Here is a 15,404-nt window from a genome sequence, read left to right as displayed (position 1 = left end):
AGGATATGTTAGAGATGACATCCTTCTTGGCCACCAGACCTGGAGTAGAGACCAGCACCGAAGTTTCCAGGACAACGCCACCCATGTTCAGTAGAAGACCAGCAACCATAACTGCACCAGTCTTTAGTTCTTGGACAAAGACCAGCACCACTGTTCCAACTCTGATAATTTCCCCTGATGAACCAGATACAAGAATCCCTTTGATCACACATCCTGCAAATACCAGCCCAATTTTGCCCCAAACAACTCCCAGTGTTTTCCATACTGAATCAGATAGCACACCACCCTTGATGGCCACCAGTCCTGGAACAGAAACGAGTTCAACTGTTCTAGCTACAACTGTCTACCCTATTATATCAGAGGTGGTGACCTCACAGGCTTCCAGTTCTGAGGCAGAGACCAGTACAACTTTTCCAGATCAACTGGAGACCACACCCTCATGGAACACCTATTATGGGACAGAAGTCAGGTCAGCTCTTCCAACTCATACTGTTTTCTCTAATGAACTACGTACAACAGCCTTACTTGTCACCCATACTGCAGAGACCAACCCAACAGTGTCCAAGACAACCCCCAGTGTTTCCCCTAGTGAATCAGAACCAACACTCTCAATGGCCACCGACTTTGGGACAGAAACCAGTTCAGCTCTTCCAACTCTGACTGTCCCTCCTAGTGTACCAGATATGATGACCTCACAGGTCACTAGCTCTGAAAAAGACGCCAGAACAGCTGTTCCAAGTCTGACTTTTTCTCCAAGTGGACCAGCAACCACAGCCTCATTGGCCACTTATCCTGGAGTACAGACCAGTTCAGCCATTCCATCTCCAACTGTCTCTTTTACTGTGTCAGGGCTGGTGACTTCACTCATCACCATTTCTGGGGCAGAGATCAATACAACTTTTCCAACTCTGACTAATTCTTCACATGAACTAGAGATCACAGACTCATGGGTTACCTCTTCTAGGACAGAAGCCAGTTCCATTGTTCCAACTTCAACTATCTCCTCTGGTGAGACAGATACAACAGCCTTATGGATCCATTCTGCAGGGACCAACACACCTGTTTCCAGAACAATTCCAAATTTTCCCCCCAGTGAATCAAATAGCACACCTTTAACTGCTGTTAGTCCTAGAGCAGAAGATAGTTCAGCCATTCTAACTACAACTATCTTCCCTGGTTTATCAGGGAATGATACCTCATTGGTTACTGGTTATGGAGCAGAAACAAGTACAACTTTTCCAACTATGACTGATTTGCCACATGAACCAGAGACCACAGCCTCAGGGTTCAACCATTTTGAGACAGAAGCCAGGTCAGCTATTCCAACTCTGACTATTTCCCCTGGTGAACCAGATACAAGAATCCCTTTGATCACACATCCTGCAAATACCAGCCCAATTTTCCCTAAAACAACTCCCATTGTTTCCCATAATGAATCAGACAGCACATCCTTGATGGCCACCAGTCCTGGGACAGAAACCAGTTCAACTATTCCAGCTACCACTGTTCAAACTGTTGTACCAGAGGTGGTGACCTCACAGGCTACTAGTTCTGGAACAGAGACCAGCAAAACTTTTTCAATTTTGACTAATTCCCAAGTTGATTTGGATACTACAGCCTCATGGGTCACCCAATTTGAAACAGAAGCCAGATCACCAGTTCCAACTCTGATTGTGTCTCCTGGTGAGCCAGATGCAACAGTTTCCATGGTCACCCATCCTTCAGAGACCAGCCCAATTGTTTCCCAAACGACTTTCAATTTTCCCCATAGTGAATTACACAGCACAATCTCAATGGTCACCATTCCTGGGGCAAAATCCAGTTCATCTGTTCCAGCTACAACTGTCCAACCTGTTGTGCCAGAGGTGGTAACCTCACAGGCTACTAGTTCTGGGGCAGAGACCAGTACAACTTTTCCAACTTTGACACTTTCCCCAGGTCAACTGAAGACCACACCCTCATGGACCACCCATTATGAGGCAGAAGTCAGGTCAGCTGTTCCAACTCAGACTGAGTCCTCTGGTGAGCCACATACAACAGACTTATTGGTAACCCATCCTGCAGAGACCAGCCCAACAGTGTCCAAGACAACCCCCAGTGTTTCCCCTAGTGACTCAGAATCCACACCCTCAGTGGCCACCGACTTTGGGTCAGAAACCAGTTCAGCTCTCCCAACTCTGACTGTCTCTCCTGGTGTACCAGATAAAGTGACCTCACAGGACACTATTTCTGAAACAGATGACAGCACTGTTATTCCAACTCTGACTCTTACTGTTGGTGAACCAGAGACTACAGCCTTATTGGTCACCCACCCCAGTACAGAGACAAGCACAAATTTTCTTGCTTCAACTATTTTTCCTCGTTTACCAGATACCACAGACTCACTATCCATCCAACCTGGGATGGACCTCAGCACAACTATTTCAACTTCAACTCTTTTCCATGGTTCATCAGACACCACAAGCTTACTGGCCACCAGCCCTGCATCAGAGGCCAGTACAGGTCTTCCATCTCTGCCTGTTTCCCCTGCTGTTTTTGAGCCTGCCAGTACTCCTGCAACCACTGGTGAGCCTTATACTGTGGCTTCCTGGAGCACATTAACCTCGCCACCTACAACCTCATTTGGTCTCCCAGAATTTTCCAACACTGTGACTGGGGGCACTGTGACCTTGACTGCAGCTAAAAGTAGCTGGGAAGGACTAAGTTCAACCACTATCCTGAAAACTACAACTCTTGCAGCCACTAAATTAAGTGCCACAGGTTCAGACCGCACTGTGGCCAAGACTACAGCCACTTTCAGTACACTGTCTGAAAGTTCCTTTGTCCCTGTGACCACACCGGAGATGTCCACCGTGGGCTATGTGAGTGTGACTTCAAGAACAAGTAAGAATAACATTTTTATTCTATCTATCTATGATAGTTTTTAACTATTTTAATGTACAATTCAATGGCATTAATTACTTCCACATCACCACTGTTTCTAAACTATTTTTATAACCTAAAACAGGATCTGCGTACCCATTAGACAGTAACTCCCCTTTTCCTACTCACCAACCCACCCCCCCACCCCCATCCCTGGTAACCTCTAATTTTCCTATTATAGATATCTCATATAAGAGAAATTGTACAATATAACTATCCTTTTTTGTCTTGCTTATTTTAGTTAACATAATGCTTTCAAGGGGCCTCCATGCCATAGTATGTATCAGAACTTTATTCCTGTTTATGAATGAATATCCTGTTGTGTGGATAGATAGATCACATTTTATTTGTTCATTTATCTGTTGATGGAAAATTGGGCTTTTTCCACCTTTGACTATTGTGAATCATGCTGCTATGAACATGGATGTACAAGCATCCATTGGAGTCCTAGTTTCCAATTATTCTGGGGATATACCACGGGTCCTCAAATAACATTGATTTGTTCAACATCATTTCATTATAACATTGATGAGATATTTTATGAACTCAACTATTTTTTATATCACTTAGCTTATGTAAGATTGGTTTCTTACATAAGTATTTCACTTGAAGTCACATAACCTATTGACAATGTTACACGAGGACTTGTACTAAAAAAGGAATTGTTGGGTCATTTGGTTTATTGGTTTCCCAGAGCTGCCATGACCAAGTACCACAAACTGGGAGGCTTCAACCACAGAAACTTGTTCTGAAGGCTGGAAGGGAGAATGCATACAACATACACCTTAGTCATCCCACATGGGGTGCTTATCATCCAACTCCAACTCCCACCTGTCATTGCTAGGGGGATGCTCTCTGGGCCTGATGATCTTCCCAAGACAAAGAGGTGTAGGTTCTGGCCTGTGTTGAGATAGTAAAGGTCAAGGGGAAGGAGGAACAGGGTGGTCAGCTCCTCTCCATTTGCTCTGTTTGCACTCTGCAGTCTGCATCCTAGAAACCCACGTGGTCCTGGGGAAAAAATGGTTGGTCACCCTGTGTGAGGGGGCCTTGGACAGTGACTGCTCCACGAGGTATCTCAAGGAAGACAGCCTAGGCCAGTCCCCAACTCAGCACTGAAATTAAGACCTGTTCTTAGAGCCCTCCCTCCCCTCAGCCCCAGGCCTGACCCAGGATCGGCCTCACTTTACTGTACCCCTCCCTGCAGCTGCAGTTCCTTTCTTGATGCCTTTTATTGTCAACTTCACCATCACTAACCTGCGCTACACAGAGGACATGGGAAACCTAGGCTCTGCGATATTCAATGCCACTGAGAGGCAACTGGTGAGAGCCCCCCAACAATTCTCACTTCCTGCCAACTCTGCCACACCCTGCTGTCTTGGCCACTCTGCTCATCTGCCTCTCCTGCCTTCACAGCTGGGGCTCTTGTTCAAGAACAGCATCGGTTTCCTCTCTGCTGGCTGCAGATTGACCTTGCTCAGGTAAGACCTTCTCTTCAGTACCTACAGAAAATCTACTTTTTTCCTTTCTTGGTCCTCTACACTGGTCAACCATAGTCCCTTGGGCCTTTGTGAAGAGACGGGGTAACACGGTGTATCCAAATGCCTGAGTTGGAACTCTTGTTCTTCCATTTGCTAGCTATGTGACTTTGGGCAAGTCACATAACTTCTCTGTTCTTCAATAACACTATCTATAAAATGGTGATAATAACAGTGCTTTACTCTTGGAGTTGTTAATCCTTCATCCCAAAGCCTGCGTCATTTTGAGCACTCAATTAATGGGATCCTGTAGTACCAGCCAGTGTAGCATTTTTACCAACTGCCTTCCCAGAGTCTGACACTCTCTCTGTCCCAGTTCATATCTACCCTGTTGGAGAAAAATTCTGGACACTGAAGCTCTGCAGTTTATTCCATGAAAAGAGATAGGGATTTCCCAAAGGAAGTCTTACTGAACAAAGGGAAAAACAAATCAAATGTTGAGTACCAGCAGGATATATTGTGATCTTAAAATCTCAAATGGACCTGAACTCTGCAGAAATGGACTGTCTTCTTTTCTTTGTCTATATACATACCTGTGTCATCTGAGGTCAATGGACTCAGGAACCTATCCATATACTTAATGACCTTATGGCCTCTTTGAGCTACTCCATCCAGCCAACTCAAGTCATCCTTCCAGAGAGGTGGGGTTCTCTACCCACATCATTCAATGAAGAGAGATTGCTGATATGTTATAGACCAGTGTCCAATAGCTGAGCCTACCATACCTGCCCCCATATCTCCTTAATATGGGGAAACCAATAACAATAATAATATTGCTCATGGTATATGCCATCCAATAAATGTGATTTACACTTTTTCTATTCATTCATCTTCACTACAATATGATTATTGTCTGGCCTTGTAGAGTAGTTGAGTTGTGTGCTTAGGGGGAGCTAGAATTAGACCTGGAGTTCTGGTTCTAGAGTTCCTGCTTTTAACCACAATACCAGCAGGCCTCGACCTCCCTGGCTCAACCATTTTCATTTTTAAAAAGAGCCTTTGGACTTGGGTTATATCTGCCCATATTAACTGTGCTAGAAATTAAAACAAAATTTATTAATTAAAATAATATACCTATTATATGTTAATATAAGTGACATATTTTTATAAAAAATAACCATATCCTCCCATGCCCCCCTCCCAAAGAAGCACAATGAGAAGAGGGCCATTATTTACATTTTTGTAAATCCTTTTAATGTTTGACTTAGTAGAAGATACCAGAATATCTGCTTCTGCATTATATATTTTTTTATAATATTTCACCTCATAGCCACTGGAAAAAAATGTAACCGAAGACTCCTGAGAAAATGAATGTAAAAATAATGTCTTACGATTATTATGAAAATATCATTTATTTGATGGACTCCCTGTAATAGTTTTGAGAACAACAGAGGTCCCTGGGCTGCACTTTGAGAACTGCTAGGTGCCACTATGTAGGTATAAAATGGGAATGTTTTGAATAGCATGGATCATAGCAAGCAGAATTGACAGGCAAGGGAGGAAGGCATTCTTTATTCCTACCTGTACATCCTCCTCTTTGAGTGAAACATTTTAGGGTCAGCTTAAATTCAGGACAAAGTTATTTTTTTTACTAATTGTCCCTGGTTTCTTCTTAACTTGTTTTCCTTCAAATTGGTTGCTTGCCTAAAATGTTTTCCTCGGCTTTGGGATTTGCCAACTTGAAATAAAATACCCCCTTAGGCTTAGTGTCACAACCAACCACAGGGATGATCACTTACCTGCCCAAATGTCTTCAGTGCTCTTGTTTTTCCCTTCCACATGTTGGCTGGCCCCAGGATCATCAGAATTTTTTCCCCTGGAGTCCCACATCCCTAACCGCATGGCCCAAGCAGGACTAACATATTACAGGAGTGACACCATCTATATTTACCTTCATGAATGGACAGGGAGTGTCCTGGGGCTTGTAGTTGAGACAATGAGCTTCAACCAATTAATAAAAAGATAATAGGGACAAGGAGAAGAATATTGTCTAGGGAGAAGCTGTAGGAACCTGCAGAACACTGCATTTAAGAAGGTGGCGGGTCTGGATTACCCCATGAAACAGAGATGTGTTTTAGAAAGCAGGGAAGGGTGATGTTATAAAAACTAAGGGAGGAGTGATCAAGAGTATTCACCTTTCATGTCTCAGTTCCCATGTCCCTCCTTCCCCAGGGCTGAAAAAGAGGGAGCAAGCACCACAGTGAGTGTGATCTGCACCCACCACGCAGATCCCACAGGCTTCCAGCTGGACAGAGAACAGCTGTACTGGGAGCTAAGCTTGCAGACCCATGGTGTCACTCGGCTGGGCCCCTACACCCTGGACAGGAATAGTCTCTTCGTCAATGGTGAGTAGCTCTGCTGCAATGGGATCTTCTTCTGCTCCCCAGATGGGGTCTCCCTGGAGTGCATTTCTCTGTACCTGTGTTTCTCTCTACCCTTAGAATTTCCATGGGGCTCAGCTCTCTCCCTTCATAACAGCTAAAAAGCACCTTTTAAGGTTAAAAAAGTTTCCTTTAATCTTCTTCATCCCAATGACCATTCATAGAAGCTCAAATGGAGCATGCAGATTTCAAGGAAGGAAGAGGGTCAAGTAAGCCCATGGCAGTCAATACAAGAACCAGTGAGTTCCCAGTGCAGTGTCTAATCTGCTTCTTTCACTTCCTTATGGAAGCTGTAGCTTTTACCCATAATTCCAAGGGCCAGCTGGAATTATACCCACCTGAGAAACAAGCAACAAAGCTGTTAGTAATGACTTAGCAATAAATTCCTTTGCATCCATGCTCTTAGCAACAACACCCACAATAATACCTACAATAAAGGGTGATATTTTTTTTAGGGATTCCTGTGATGCAGAATGTTATATGTATTATGTATTACTAACCCTGACAACTTCTCTAAGATATCAGGTTTATTTTGCAGAAGAGAAAACAGGCCTGGTGGGGAAATTAACTTTCCCAAGGTCAGAAATCAAACCCTAAATTAACTCTAAAATCTAGGCCCTTAACTACTAGACTACACTGCAGACTAACCCAGCAAAAACAAGCCTCAAACCTCAGGACAGGAAGGCATACCAAGGGGCCTCACTATAACTGTTTAAACTAAAGCTTGATAATTGTAGCCCCATTACATCACTGTGGATGCCTTCTTATTGGCTGTATTAAAACCTATATTGGATTTCATTAGTCCTTGGAGATTACTTAAAAGGAGTAGTTACCAGTGCAGGCTTTGGTGAATTACAAATCTTGCTTTTATCAAGCCCTGGCCCTTCCTTTGACTTACTACGTGACCCTGGGCAAGCCATGACCTCTCTAAGCTTCAGTCCATTTTCAGAATAGAAAAGTCACCTAAGTTGATTGCAATAAAATCTGAATAACCTAACTAAATCACAAGGCTCCACTTGGCCCCATCTCAGAGATAAGTTTCATTTAAAAAAAAACCCCAGGCAGTCCATCAAATATAAAAGAAATCAGTTTTACTTGCATTACTTCCAGAGCATAAAAGAGGATCTGTTCCATGATCCAGAACCTTACTTATTCAAATCCTCTTTTTTCAATTTCCTCTTTTTAAACTTTGTAGTTTCTGATTGACACCCAGTCTTTGCTCTCTCCACAAGCCCATCTCTCTCCATCTCCATCTCTCTCCTGTATTATCTCAATTCAATATTACAGAAGTCAGAACTATATCATCACAGATTGAGCTGTCACAGATTGGAGAGTAGGATAGTGGGAGAAACTGAAAAAGTAAGGACAAAATTATAATTAATAGTTAAAGAAAACACAAATATGGAGACACTCATATAAAATTGTTGACCCTATTATTCATTTGATAAGGTTGCTAATATTCTAGGCACTTAGTAAACCCCCATTAGATTGGGGATGCTTTGATCATTGCTGTCTTTCTGGTTAATGACTATGAGAATGAAATTATCATTAATATCAGGATATTATGCTGTTAACTCATAAAGAATACTGTTATTATTTATTGATGTGTTTCAGAGAAAGCACTCAGGGAGGTTTGTGTATTTATACTTATATTTATATTTATATTTATATTTATATTTATATCCCTTACCCTATTCTTAACTCCTCCCACCATCATATTCTCTCTCTCTTTGCTTCTCTGTAGGTTATAACCATCGATACTGGATCCCCACCACCAGCAGTGAGTAATGAGAGCCCGGATGTCCTATGTCTCTGGGACCCTTCCTCCCTAAACCTAGTTCCCAGGAAGAAAGTATCGCCCATCCCTCAGGTTGTCAACCCCAGAGTAACTGCAGCCCAGCAGAAGCCTCAGATTAAGTCAAGTTAGAGATGCAAGTTCCCATGAACAGCCCTACCCTTTCATTGCTTCATGATAGAGCTCAACAATTTTTATTCATAGTGTATTTTCTTTCAGCTCTGGTGACTTCCACATTCTCTCCAGGAACCGCAGCATCTCTGAGCCCTACCCCCAGCTCTACAGGTAGCAATGTAACTTCTGAGTCCCATTAATCCTCAGCTCTCATTCGTGGCTGATGAATTCTGGCATGCTCTGGACCATGATGCCCACCCAGTGCAACCTGTTCCCCTTTCTCTCTCAGGCTCTAATCTCTGGCTACAGCAGCCTCATTTTTTCCTCCAAGAACTCAGCTGTGCTTGGTTCCTCCTTGTCCTCCAAATCTCAGCCCAGCATGCTCTTGCTCAGACCACCATTTCCTTCGTGGCAATTCCTATGATTTGGATATCTAACTGCTCAAGTATTTTGGGCTGAGTGCAAAAGATCTCAGCACAGATATCCCACCGAAATATCCACTGCCTTTTAGCCTTTGAACACTCTGGGACGAAAAGATTGAGGTTCCCTTTTGAACTGTTGTCATACATCTAGCATGGAGGTCCCTTCTCTCTCATTGGCTGGCTGAGGAGGGAGGGCATCCCAGATAGGATATCTCAGGCTTCAACAACTGGACACGATGATCCAAGAGATAATACTTGTCCCTTCCTCCCATATACAGCTCAGCCTAAGCCTGTGATGGGTTTCCTCTCTTTCCCTCCCTCCATTGCAGGTGTGGGCCCAGCCCCAGTGCCTTTCACCCTAAATTTCACCATCACCAACGTGCTCTACACCCCAGACATGAGGCACCCAGGCTCTGTGAAGTTCAACTCCACTGAGAGGGCTTTGAATCACCTGGTAAGAGCTCATCAATGCCTACCTTAGCCTTCCATGTTCTTGTCCCATCAGTCTCTTCAACTTACCTCCATTTGCCTCCTTCCCAGCTTGGTCTTTTGTTCAAGAACACCAGCATTGGCCCACTATACTCTGGCTGCCGACTGGCCCTGCTCAGGTATGACTTCCCTTCCTAACACATATGCAGGGCATTGTCACAGGCAAACTCACCTGGAGGTGAATACCTGAATGTGACAACTACAAAGCAAGAGTCATATGTGATTGGAAGGTATCCCCTCTGGCTGAGTGCAACTGAGTGAGCTTCCTAAAAGATCTGTCTGTCAAAGGTCTTCAATTATTTGGATAAGCAGATCCACAGCGCATTCATGCTCATTGGTCAGAAAATGCAGCATTGACTCATTAAGCAAACATCAAATGCGACACCTCAGGTAATACCCTCTAAGAGAAGCTAATGGCACTGAGAATCAGTCATGGGCCTTTTCCTCAAATCTCAGTGCCATATAGACTTAAAGTCATCATATGAATGGGATTAATACAATGATAAAGCACTACACAGGGGCCATAGGAGCCTGGAGAATGAATTTTTAGCTCAGCCTGGGGGAGTTGGGTGGAGGCTGGCTGAAGAAGGTGATTCCTGGGGTATGTTTTGACAGTCAAGTGTGCATTAACCAAAAGAAATAGTGGCAAAGGTATTCCAAGGGGTGGTGTAACTTAAGTCATGGGGCAGATGTGAAAAATATCCTAGTGCATGAGAGAAGTTTTGTGAAATTGGAGGGTAGAGTATGAGGAAATAGCAATTGAATATAAGAAAAAAGGGGAAGGAAGGAAGAAAGGAAGGAGAGAGAAAGGGAGGGAAAGGAAGAGAAGAGGGTGGAGAGAGGGAGGAGAGAAAACAAAAGAAGGAAGGAAGTTGGTTGACTGGGGGGCTGGCTGAGCAGATGGATGGGTGCACAGGAGTGTAGTTGTGTGAGTGGTGGGTAAAATGTGGCATGAGTTTCGGGAAGTGGATAGCATCAAGAGTTCAGGTTGGAGATGGGGTTTTAAAGGCATACAAAGGAGTTTTTATAGTATTTGGCACTGGAAAAGGCTAAGCATTAATGGTTTCATATCTAAATGCATGAAGTCACATCCTGTTTCTGTCACTACCCCTGTGAGGTTTTAGAAGTTCTTTAACATGGAAACATGGGAGGAGGAGCAGGTTGAGGTATTTGGAATCTAAAAGGTCTGAAGGATTACATGACATAGAGCTCAGGAGAGAAGTCTTACACAGTTAGAAGTCGATTAGATGACAATAAAACTGGTAGCTGAAACAATGACCCCAAATGAGGGGGAAAATAGTACAAGTTGACTGAGGCTGAAGCCCTGAAAATTAGCCACTTTATGGAGTGGGAAGTTACCTACGTGAATAGCACCCATAAAAGAACATGTTTGGGAAACCAGTCAAGGCCCAGTAAAGAGGAATACCATAAAATGTGGGGGAGCAGGTCAATTTGAAGGAAAGAGTTGAACAAGATATGTAACTCTACCGTGACTCTGAATGTCCTATTTCCCTAACCCTACCACCCTAGGACTGAGAAAGATGGGGCATCAACTGGAGTGGACACCGTCTGCACCTACAATCCTAACCCCATAGGCCCTGGTCTGAACATAGAAGAGTTGTACCAGGAGCTGAGTCAGCTGACCCATGGTGTCACCCTGCTGGGCACCTACACCCTGGACAGAGACAGTCTCTATGTCAATGGTGAGTGTCTGTGTTGCAGTGGGAGTCGCCTGCAGTCCCCTGTCTCCCTATACCAGTAATTCTCAACTGAAGGCAGTTCTCGGGGGACTCTTGGCAATGTCCAGAAACATTTTCATGTCATGACTGGAGTGTGCTAATGACATCTAGTAGGTAGAGGCCAGGGGTGCTGCTAAAGATTCCACTATGCAGCCTCCCACCATGAAACATTATCTAGACCAAAATGCCAACAATGTTGAGGTTGAGAAATTGCTGTACACAAATTCACAGTTCTGGTACAAGCCCAGCTTAACATACACCACAGGAAGTCAATTTTCTTTCCTTTTTCAACGCCTGGAAGGATATGTTTCCTTCTCCTATTGGAGCCCAGAAAGAACATGCAGATTCTCAAAAGAGAAGTGGGTGATGTGGGGCCCTGCAGTTAAGCCTTCCTCAGCTCTCACTCTACCTTATTCTCTCCATAATGACGACTTATGGCAATTTTTCTAAGTTTCCATGGGCCAGACAGAACGACACTCATGAAACTATTTATGCAAAAACACCAGTACACCATGAATCATAACTGTTTACACAACACTATTGACAACAAGGCCCTTAACAATAGTGCTAACACCGAGAACAACTCTAATAGTGGCTAAATCTCACCAAAAGGTTCTTATGTACCAAGAATTGTCTTTATTTCTATATTAGAGGCCTGGTACACAAAATTTGTGCTTTTGTTAGGGTGTGTCCCTCAACCTGGCCTGTGCCCTCTCACAGTCCAGGAGCCCCGCGATTGATTGCCCCAAAGAGGTAGGCCCTGCCCACCCGGCTGGACTCCATGATGGATCACCACCACACAGGAGGCCCAGGCTGCAGCACCACCATGGGGTAGCCTGGGCCTCCCTCTTTGGGATGATTATGGAGTCCCTCCCCCGCCCCCCAATTGATCTATTGCCCCACCCGCCAGTGGCATGGGCCTCCCTCTGCAGAGTGAAAATGTGATTTATTGATTGATTGCGCCCCTGCAGGAGGAGGCCCCGCCCACCTGCTGCAGCCTGCCTGTCCGTGGCTCGGGCCTCCCTCTGGAGGGCGATCATGGGGCCCCCAATTGGTTGATCGCCCTGCCAGCTGGCCGCCTGAGCCTCCCTCTGCAGGGCGATCATGGGGTGACGGCAGAGGCCTCCTGACGAATCACATCGCACCCACCTTGGCTGGTTTGGTGCCAATGCATGTCATAGCGTGGTTGTCTGGGAGGTCGTCCAGACAGTCATTCTGCTGTTTGGTCATATGGTCAATTTGCATATTATGCTTTTATTATTATAGATTCCCTATTCATCTTACCCTAAACCCTGTAAGTTATAATGCTCATTTTTAGAGAGCCATCATGCATTCACACAGGAAGTCATTTGCCCAAGATCATCTAGCCATAATGCATTAGCAAAGTCAACACTCAAACCCAATATTGAGTCTAAACTCTCAAGATCCTATCCACAAGGTGACCATTCAAGCAGAGAAAGCCTCAAATTTCAGGACCAGAGGGAGTATTAAATGAGCGTGAGCTCAATAACCCAACCTACTGTTTGACTAGTTATCAGCTTGGAATTCCTTTTATATATGGTTTGAAATATACATTTATATTAACAGCACATCATGTTCTGTGTCTATAGCAGATTGAACTCTAGGATTGGGACTGCCTTAAAGCAATGGGTAATAGTATGGGAATTGGTGACAGATCTCTATTTTGTGTGATGCTGAACAAGTCATGTAACCTCTCTAAGCACTAATGTCTCCTTAATAGAATAATCATACATACCAGGCAGGATTGTTCTGAAAATTAAATTAAGGCACAACAATAACCCAAGAAAATCCCAGGGCTCCTCTGGGTCCAGTCTTTACTCAGTCTCTCACAGAGTATCAAAGGAGATGCAATTCATGACCCAGAGAAATAATTATGAAAAATTCTTTTCCCCCAATTCCTTTCATGCTCCCAAGTTTTACACCATCCACCTGACCTCTAAGTGTCCTCATTTTGACTATCCTACTTCATCTCCAAATTTTCTCTAATATTTCCTTCCCTCTATCTCGCTACACTTTTACCTTCACATACCACTCTCTTAAGCTGCTGCAGTTTTCTCTATTATACATCACAAAAAGCAGAATTTAAGCGAGAAGAATAAAATTATACTATCATAAAATATTGTGACGAGATAGAATGTGACAGAAGGAGGATAAAATTACCTTAATGGATTGAGAGAACCACAGATAAGGCTTAGAGCACAAACTTGGTCATTAATTTGCCCCCTTATCCTTGTAATGTGTTCAGCATTATTTCTGGTGCATAGTACATTCCCAATAAGTAGGAAGAGCTATTATAGTATTTTTATTTTGGTGATAATAATGGTAATGATGTTCATCATTATTTTCAAAGGACATAAAGGCACCAAAGGAAATGTAGTCATTATTATTCATTTATGAGTTTCAAAAAGTTGTCAATGAATTTCATTTCTAGGTCCACCATCTACCTTTTCTTAAATTTTTACTCTTTTCTCCCTATCTGCAGGTTATAATCGTCGCAACTGGACCCCTGCCACAAGCAGTGAGTATTTGAAACTGAAACTTGAGTGCCCAGCAGACCCTTCTGCCCCAGAGTGCATTTCTCAGGAGAAAGTTACTACTGTCTCCTACAAAGTTTCCAGCTTCAGCCTCATAGCAGCCCTTAGCCCACCCAGTCTTGCTCTGAGTCAAGATAGAAGCCCAAATTCCAGTAAACAGCTTCTGCATCACATGCCTTCAGGATGGGACTCAATTATTTTCCCCATGTTTTATTTTCATTTTTCTCAACTTCAGTGACTTCTACATTCTGTCAAGAATCTTTAATGTCTCTCTTGCCCATTCTCAGCTCTACAGGTTGGAATCTTCTCTCTGAGTTCTACAAAATGTTACCTCTGATGGTCTGGTCCCTATTTACCACCCCACTTGTCTCCTCGCTCTCTCCATCACTCTGTAGGCTTTGGCCACATCAGACATTTGTCTACTCTTCTAATGTCCTAACCTTCGTCTGGCTTTTATACTAGCCTCTCCTGATGATCAGTTATTCCTGCCTTCTTATTGCTTTGCAGTTCCACCATCACCTTCTCTGAAAGACTTTCTCAGACCACTTTACATGAAGTAGCACTTCTTCTGAATACATGCCTCTGTCATATCACCATGAGGATTTCTTTCATGAATTTACTACCATTTGGTTTACTTAGTCTTTATTTGTTACCCTGGAGCCAAATAACTAATAGGCGCTCACTTTAGTTTATAGATTGAATGGATGAAAGTAGCAAACTCTATACATCCACATCTGTGGATTTTCTTTGAACATACAGAAAATCCTTCAGGATTTTAGTCATGAATTGAATCCTGCCCTGTCTCCTTGTCTTGCCCCTATGTGGATCTGAGAGCATCTGAGTTTCTAGGAGCCTAATAGGGAGGTATGATTTTTGCCATGAAACCTGTCTTACCTTAAGATTTATTTTAAAAATTCAGTCCCGGTGTCTGTTACATACTTATGGCATGACCGAGGCTGGGTATCCCTAATCCTTAATCCTGCTGTGTGAGTCTGAAGGTATGGGATACAAACTGGTGTCCTATAATTTGAATTTTGCCTTCAGATCTATATTTTGTAAGTCATGAGACTGAAAATGTTGTACATGCTTTAAACAGATGCTCACTGTTCCACCCTTATCAACTCAACCATTTATGTAACATGCCTCGCTCCTACAGGCTTTAAAATATGTGACATCTTTAAAATATATAGATCAAGTCATTCTATGACGGATGATGTCATTTTTTTCTTTATCATTCAAGATATATTCTTAATCATTGTTTTTCAGAAGTTTGGTTCTGGTGTGTCTGGCACAGTTTTCTTTAATTTATACTGTTTGGAATTTTCTAATTTTCCAAAGAAAGTTGGGGAAATTTCAGCCACTATTTCTTCAATTACTTTCTGCACTAATCTCTTTCATTGTCGTCCTCCAGTGAAATGATAGTGTCCCACAAGTCCTGAGGCTCTGTTCATT

The 15,404-nt window shown here is 43.3% G+C and overlaps 1 protein-coding gene across 1 annotated transcript in view; it reads left to right on the top strand.

Annotated features, from left to right (window-relative positions):
• Positions 1 to 611: 611 nt before the first annotated feature.
• The window catches only part of MUC16 (mucin 16, cell surface associated), a gene marked incomplete at its 5' end in the record, with an annotated part of 73,418 nt that continues 58,625 nt past the window's right edge, over positions 612 to 15,404 (top strand). The window contains 10 exons of the mRNA XM_084885349.1: positions 612 to 2,883; positions 4,127 to 4,242; positions 4,336 to 4,400; positions 6,630 to 6,802; positions 8,583 to 8,618; positions 8,853 to 8,918; positions 9,499 to 9,623; positions 9,710 to 9,777; positions 11,189 to 11,361; positions 13,901 to 13,936. Coding sequence (XP_084741475.1) covers positions 612 to 2,883; positions 4,127 to 4,242; positions 4,336 to 4,400; positions 6,630 to 6,802; positions 8,583 to 8,618; positions 8,853 to 8,918; positions 9,499 to 9,623; positions 9,710 to 9,777; positions 11,189 to 11,361; positions 13,901 to 13,936 — 3,130 coding nt within the window. The remainder of the gene's footprint in view (positions 2,884 to 4,126; positions 4,243 to 4,335; positions 4,401 to 6,629; positions 6,803 to 8,582; positions 8,619 to 8,852; positions 8,919 to 9,498; positions 9,624 to 9,709; positions 9,778 to 11,188; positions 11,362 to 13,900; positions 13,937 to 15,404) is intronic.

Source organism: Pipistrellus hanaki (genome assembly GCF_964339955.1).
Source record: "Pipistrellus hanaki genome assembly, chromosome: 5".
In the NCBI taxonomy this organism is placed as follows: Eukaryota; Metazoa; Chordata; class Mammalia; order Chiroptera; family Vespertilionidae; genus Pipistrellus; species Pipistrellus hanaki.
The sequence above is the reverse complement of the archived record's forward strand: the minus strand, read 5'-3'. Positions and strand labels throughout refer to the sequence as shown.